This window comes from Sander vitreus, chromosome 15 (assembly GCF_031162955.1).
Source record: "Sander vitreus isolate 19-12246 chromosome 15, sanVit1, whole genome shotgun sequence".
In the NCBI taxonomy this organism is placed as follows: Eukaryota; Metazoa; Chordata; class Actinopteri; order Perciformes; family Percidae; genus Sander; species Sander vitreus.
In genome coordinates, this window is record NC_135869.1 from 5,470,325 (window position 1) to 5,476,324 (window position 6,000).

A 6,000-nucleotide genomic window follows, 5' to 3' on the forward strand; every position below is an offset into this window, starting at 1 on the left:
TGGATAGATGTATGATGGAGTCGGAGATAATGCGATGTGATGCTATATAACCCATTCTGCCTCCTTTTTCTTGTACTAAACAACTATTTGTATATTTTGTATTTAATTGTTTCTGTTACTGTATTTGTTGTTTATTCCTTATGAATTGTGTTTGTGTGTGTATGCACCAATCACAAAGGCAAATTCCACATATATGCAACTTACTGTGGCAATAAAATCCTTTCTGATTCTGATGTTGTGTTGTCCCTCAGCCTCCGATCCTGAACAAACTCAGACAGATGATACTGAAGCTACTGAAGACACAGAGGACAACAACCCTGAGGACCCCAGGTCTAACACAGTCTAACACTCATTCAAAGTCAAACCAGCATATATAGCGGAGTATCAGCAGTTCATATAAAGGACACATAATGTTCTGCTGGCTGCATCAAGGCCCCTAGCTTACTAAAACCTGTCTCAAGTAAAACATGTACTGCATAAAGACCTGCTCATTCCAGAAAATGGTACGGCACGAGATTTAGTTCCAAAAGCTTGGTAGTGGTTACTATTTTAGCTGGTGAGCTAACCACTAACTGCTAGCTAGCTGGAAAATGCTAGTGCTAGTCTGTCACAAAAGCTCCAGAGCTTCTGACTGTTTGCTACTGGTCTCCCCCCCCACACACACACACACACACACACACACACACACACACACACACACACACACACACACACCACACACACCCCCTTTGGCATTTCTCCGTTTTGTACATCATTTGATTCAAGATTTTTATCTGAGCTGGCACGCTTGCTAACTGCTTGCAAACTGTCGGTTAGCAAGCTCATTAGCACTGTTGCTAACGAGACATTCACACAATTTTATTTAATTTAATAGTATTTGTAACATTGACTCTTTTCTCTCAGCTGTCTGCAAATCATTCTTCTTATGAGGAGAACTAGTTTATAGGAGGTTACTAAAAAGAGGACGCTAACACAGCTAATCATCTGTGTTAGCTTAAAAGGTCTGCACTGTCAGGGTGTCGTTAAATGGTGTAAATGCACGTGTCAAAGTTCAACCAAAGTTAAGCTTAATGCCAAAACATTTGCAGAAATTCAGTTTTTATAATTCAATACATCATTATTTCTGTAGTATCATAAATGACGTTATTGTTTTCTTGTCCACGTCGGAGAACGCTTGTTGATGATTTGAATGTGCCGTTGGCCAATCAAGAATTGAGTTAGTGCTTGATGCTTTTGACTTTTGTTTTTGACATTTGACGGGTTTTTTAATGACTTTTTCAGGAGGGTTTTCACAGTTCTTTTCAACGCTTTTGACGATTTAAAAAAAAAAAAAATTCTTGACTTATTTTGAGATTTTTGATGCTTTTTGACCATTTTTTCCCTCCCGACGCTTTTGATGTTTTTTTCCCGGGAAAAAAACAACAATTTGTATAGGGTTCCAGTAAAAATGGCCTTGGGGCAAGAAGAATTTTTTTCACTTCACTCGACGGTATGAAAAAAACCTTAACGTTGAACCCTGAAGTGTAACTTCTTTTTTGTCCCTTCTCAGGCACCCAGGCATCACCAGTGGCCTGGTGAAAGGAGCTCTGTCAGTAGCTGCTTCCGCCTACAAGGCTCTGTTCACAGGACAAGGCCCCACACAGGTCAGCTGCCACTTTATATCTACTCATCTTACGTCATTCCTCATGCTGTTAAGTAGTTCACGCTCCTCTTAAAGAACTAAAACTAGGGCTGTCCTGATCAAGTTTTTTTTGTTCCAAAATCCTTTAATATTGGATATCTGCCATTACCAAGGCCAATCCAATTTTCCCTATACAATATTTTCCTGTTTCTGTAAATTATGGATAACTGTGCTCATGGCATCTAACAAAAATGGCTTCAGGGTGACATTTACATATTTTTAGGAGCACTTTGGTGCACATAACTCTGTCTCGAAAACGAGTGGCTGGGGTTGCTGGAGTATAAACTTTCCCACATTCAATAGAGCAGGACAGAGCTGCCCAATGTCTGATAAAATAGCGTACAGGATGGGCTTTCGGCACTACACAGTTAGGGTTGGGCGTCATTTCGATTTTAACAGTTCTGATTCCAATCCCGATTCTTTCTTTCCATTTCCGTTTCCGTCTGGTCAAATGTTGCCAGGACATTTGGTTTTATGAAATCAGTAGCAGGTATCATGGACTGATTAGATGTCATTTCTATGCAGCCTCCAGTGGACGCGTCCACTCAGGACACCATGATGGCCGTGCTGGTGGAGATGGGTTTTGGCGATCGGCCGCTGAACCAGCGGCTGCTGAAGAAATACAACTACAACCTGCTGGACGTGGTCAACGAGCTGGTTCAGATGACTGACAATGACTGGTACTCCACACGCTACTGATGAGAGAGAGAGAGAGAGAGAGGAAGACGAGCAGGAAGCGGAGAAAAGAAGAGAGAAGGAGATGAAACAAGAAATCATGGATGAAGAGAGGAGGAAAGACTGGAGGAGAGAAATTCTTTTCTGCTCATCTACCATTCAGCCATCTCTCCTCTGATTTGTCCAGTTGGTTGGAGATCAATCTTCTATATGACCATATAAGGAGACATTCCAGCAAATTCTTTGGGTAATTGTACTAGAGCATCCAACACCCACTGTCTGTAGTATTATGAGCTTAGGTCTTGATAGTGGCAGGGCAGCTGCTTTGCATAGGAATTTAAGAGAGGTGAAGAAAGAGACATGTTCTTAAAATCTCTAAGGAGCTATGTGTAGCATTTAGCATTTCCCAAAATTAGGACTACAGATCCCATGAGCCCCACTGCAGCATGGAAAGAGGGCATTGCTCCATTGGTTTTGAAAAGCAAGGTGAAGTATAAAAGCTGATCAAAGCCGTTAGTAACAGCAAATATGTGTTTTAATGTGACACGGTATGCTAACGGGAGCTTGTGTTACCTTCATATACTAAACAGTTCCACTTCCATGCTGTAAAGTAATGAAACACATTTGACAGCTAAGGTAAGCTTAGTGGTTAGCAGATATATTCCCACATCAAAATAATCATGGTTATGATTTTTTTGGCGTAGAAATGCTACACATAGCACATTCCTGCTTTGCCCCTTTACTTGAGACATGGATGACGGTCGACCTTTCTCTTAAAGAGTAAGATCCTTTTTTTTTTTTTTTTAAACCTAAAAACCTGCGCGAAATTGCGTTCGCTAAAGCCACCAGACAGAAAATAAAAACTATGAAAAGCCGTTTTGGGTCGTCTTTCCACTTTTCCAACCATCACAACTCTAGTTTGGGTTGAAATAAACACATAGTTTAACAATTTACATGTGAAAATGTGTTGGTTCTATACACGCTAAAAGTATTGTTTTTTTAAATGGAGTCTGGTGGGTTTAGCGCTAGTGACCTCAGAGCCGTTTCTGGTTAAACAAAAAGGTCTCAAAGAGCTTTCAAAAAGGTCTATCTCTGTAGGGATCCTTTCCATAATGTTGTCAGACACTTAGAATATTAATCTGAGTCTGTCAGCGGCAAAATAAAGCACTTTTAGTGGACCACATTGACGATGCACATTTGCCCCATAGGGTTACATTGCAGCCCGGTCTGTGGCTGCCGGTTACAGTGTTTGTGCTTAATTCTGGACCCGTTTCAAAGATTGTTGTTCCTATCAGTCACTTACACACAAACGCATAGGAAAAATAGGGTCCAGGTTTAAATAACGGTAGTTAGCCTTGAAGAACTCTACTGATAGATACACGTGTCGACGCCAACACGAGCATACTGCGCAGGCGTCATCACACCAGTCAACATGACAAGACGTTACTGCAGTGTTTATGTTTTACATGCACTCTCGGTTGCCGATGTTAATAATTTCTCCCCAGTTTTGGATCGTATTGCATCTGGAACTTGTCCAGTTGTGTAGTTTGTGGATTAGAGTCCTTTATTGGCGATTTATCACGGTATAAAGTGCCGCTATACTCCGTTATAGTCAGTCTTCGGCTGCAATGAGGGACGGGAAGCCCAAGTGTTGACGCCTGACGTGTATCGTGTGTGTGTTATCTACTGCAGCATCTCTACCGTTTGTCATCATTTAAATGGGTCCAGTGCTGGTGATGCAGGATGACATCACCAGAACTGTCCAATGAATGAGTTACGTGTCAGTCCAAATTACTTCATGTTGGTTAATTTGTAACACGTGTGAACATGAAACGGACCACAAATAAAACGCAACAATGTTGTTGTTGTTTTTTTCTTGGTCCGAACTAAATATACCAAATTACAGGTATGAAAGAAACCTTAGATGATCCACTTAACAATTTATTTGAAGGGTACTGAGGTTAAAGATGTTGAAAATGCAGACTTTCCTGATATTTTGTTCACTGTAATTCTCTTCTTTTAACATCAGAGAGACAAATGACTGCTTCAAGTGACTGTACGTAGTCGAGTCAGATGGGGTACGTTTAATGACTTCAAATAGGATTCAGCTTCAGTTAAGTTGAATCCCCTCAGCAAAGATTACATGTATGTGTTCATATCATTTTGCCTCATCTGTGCTTCTTCAAAGTGGTCGGGTACGAGGGCTGATACTCCTCAAGGATGTGGACTTCTTTCACAGCACATAAAGAGTATGTACAGTAACGGTAAGGTCATTCCAAACTTAAACTGGAATCAAAAAAGTGTGTAACAATGTGAAAACGTGTTTGTTTTTTTCCACTTCACAAATGTATGAATATATATATATATATATATATAATATACATACACACGGAACCTCCTAGTTGGAAGCAATGACTATCAGTTGACTTCATTAGTTTAAGTTAAGATTGTTTAAGGTGCTTTTGCTTTGAATGCTTGAAGACTTTAGTGATGATGTTGTATTTTTAGGCTTATTGTGTGGTGGTTGAATTTGCTCTGGTGTGTGTGTGTGTGCGCGCGTGCGTGCGTGCGTGTGTGTGTGTTAGTGTTTCCTTTTGTTAAAAAACAAAACAAATGTTACCAGGTTTATCGGTTTAATTGTGTTTTTATTTCATTTCATTTTTTACCAATGAGTGGACTTGAAGGATTTGAGGTTGGAGTTGAAAACATAATTTAATGAAACAGCACTTCTTGTAGGATTATGATTAGCTTTGTGTATGTAATATAGGGGCGTGCAACAACAACAAAAAAATCGATTCACCTTCGAATCGCGACTCAAACTCTACCGATTCCAAATCAGTTCATTATTTATTTATTTTATTGTACGTCTACTGCAATCACATGGGGAAAGTAACTACGTTTACATACTGTGAATCGTTTTTTGTTTTTTTTAAATCGAGAATTTTTTGAAATCGATATTGAATCGTGACATTTTCTGATTCGTGCACCCCTAATGTAATACATACAGTAAATCAGTAGTCCAACAAAAGCTTCAGTACAGATATGCTAATTCCACGTTTGTTATTTTGGCCGGGTCAAATAAGTCAAATAAAAATCACAGTCTTTAGTAATCCATAGAAACAAACTCTAAAATGAAGTTAAAAGGGATAGTTGGACATTTTGGAAAAATGCTCATTCACTTTCCTGGCCAAAGTTAGATGAGAAGAAGGGACAATGAATTGCCCCCAAAATGATGATAAATAGTATATTAAAAATGTTCTTCAAAAGGAAATGTGACTGAAACATATTATTGTTTCAGTCACACACACACGTTGTATTTTTTTGTTTGGTTGTTTTTGGAGATTTCCCTGTGAGTTCATCTCCTGCTGCCTTTACACAGTTCCTGATCTGCCAGGGTTTACCTAAGCGTCACATCATGTGTCCCAGAGTTTCTTGTACATTTTGCATCATATTCACTCACCTAAATTATGCCACAGTCCCTTTAAAAGACATGTGTTCTCCCATAGATAGTTATTGAAACCCCGCTACACGTGTCTAATGCAAACTCCTGCGTGGTGAAATGTAACCGGGCTGAAATGTGCACTCGATGAAGGTGAAGAGTTTCACATACTGTACCGTATGTCATTTGGCTTTATATTAACGTG

General features: G+C 39.6%; 1 protein-coding gene across 4 annotated transcripts in view; it reads left to right on the forward strand.

The window, feature by feature from the left end:
- The window catches only part of nbr1b (NBR1 autophagy cargo receptor b), a 40,605-nt gene extending 34,995 nt beyond the window's left edge, over window positions 1-5,610 (forward strand). For 2 of the 4 annotated variants that reach the window (XM_078268916.1, XM_078268915.1), the window contains 3 exons: window positions 252-330; window positions 1,550-1,643; window positions 2,207-5,610. In XM_078268916.1, the coding sequence (XP_078125042.1) occupies window positions 252-330; window positions 1,550-1,643; window positions 2,207-2,380 (347 nt within the window). In that variant the 3' untranslated portion in view covers window positions 2,381-5,610. Of the gene's footprint in view, window positions 1-251; window positions 331-1,549; window positions 1,644-2,206 lie in introns of those variants that run through there. The other 2 variants (XR_013503039.1, XM_078268917.1) reach the window with 1 other exon arrangement.
- Window positions 5,611-6,000: the final 390 nt, after the last annotated feature.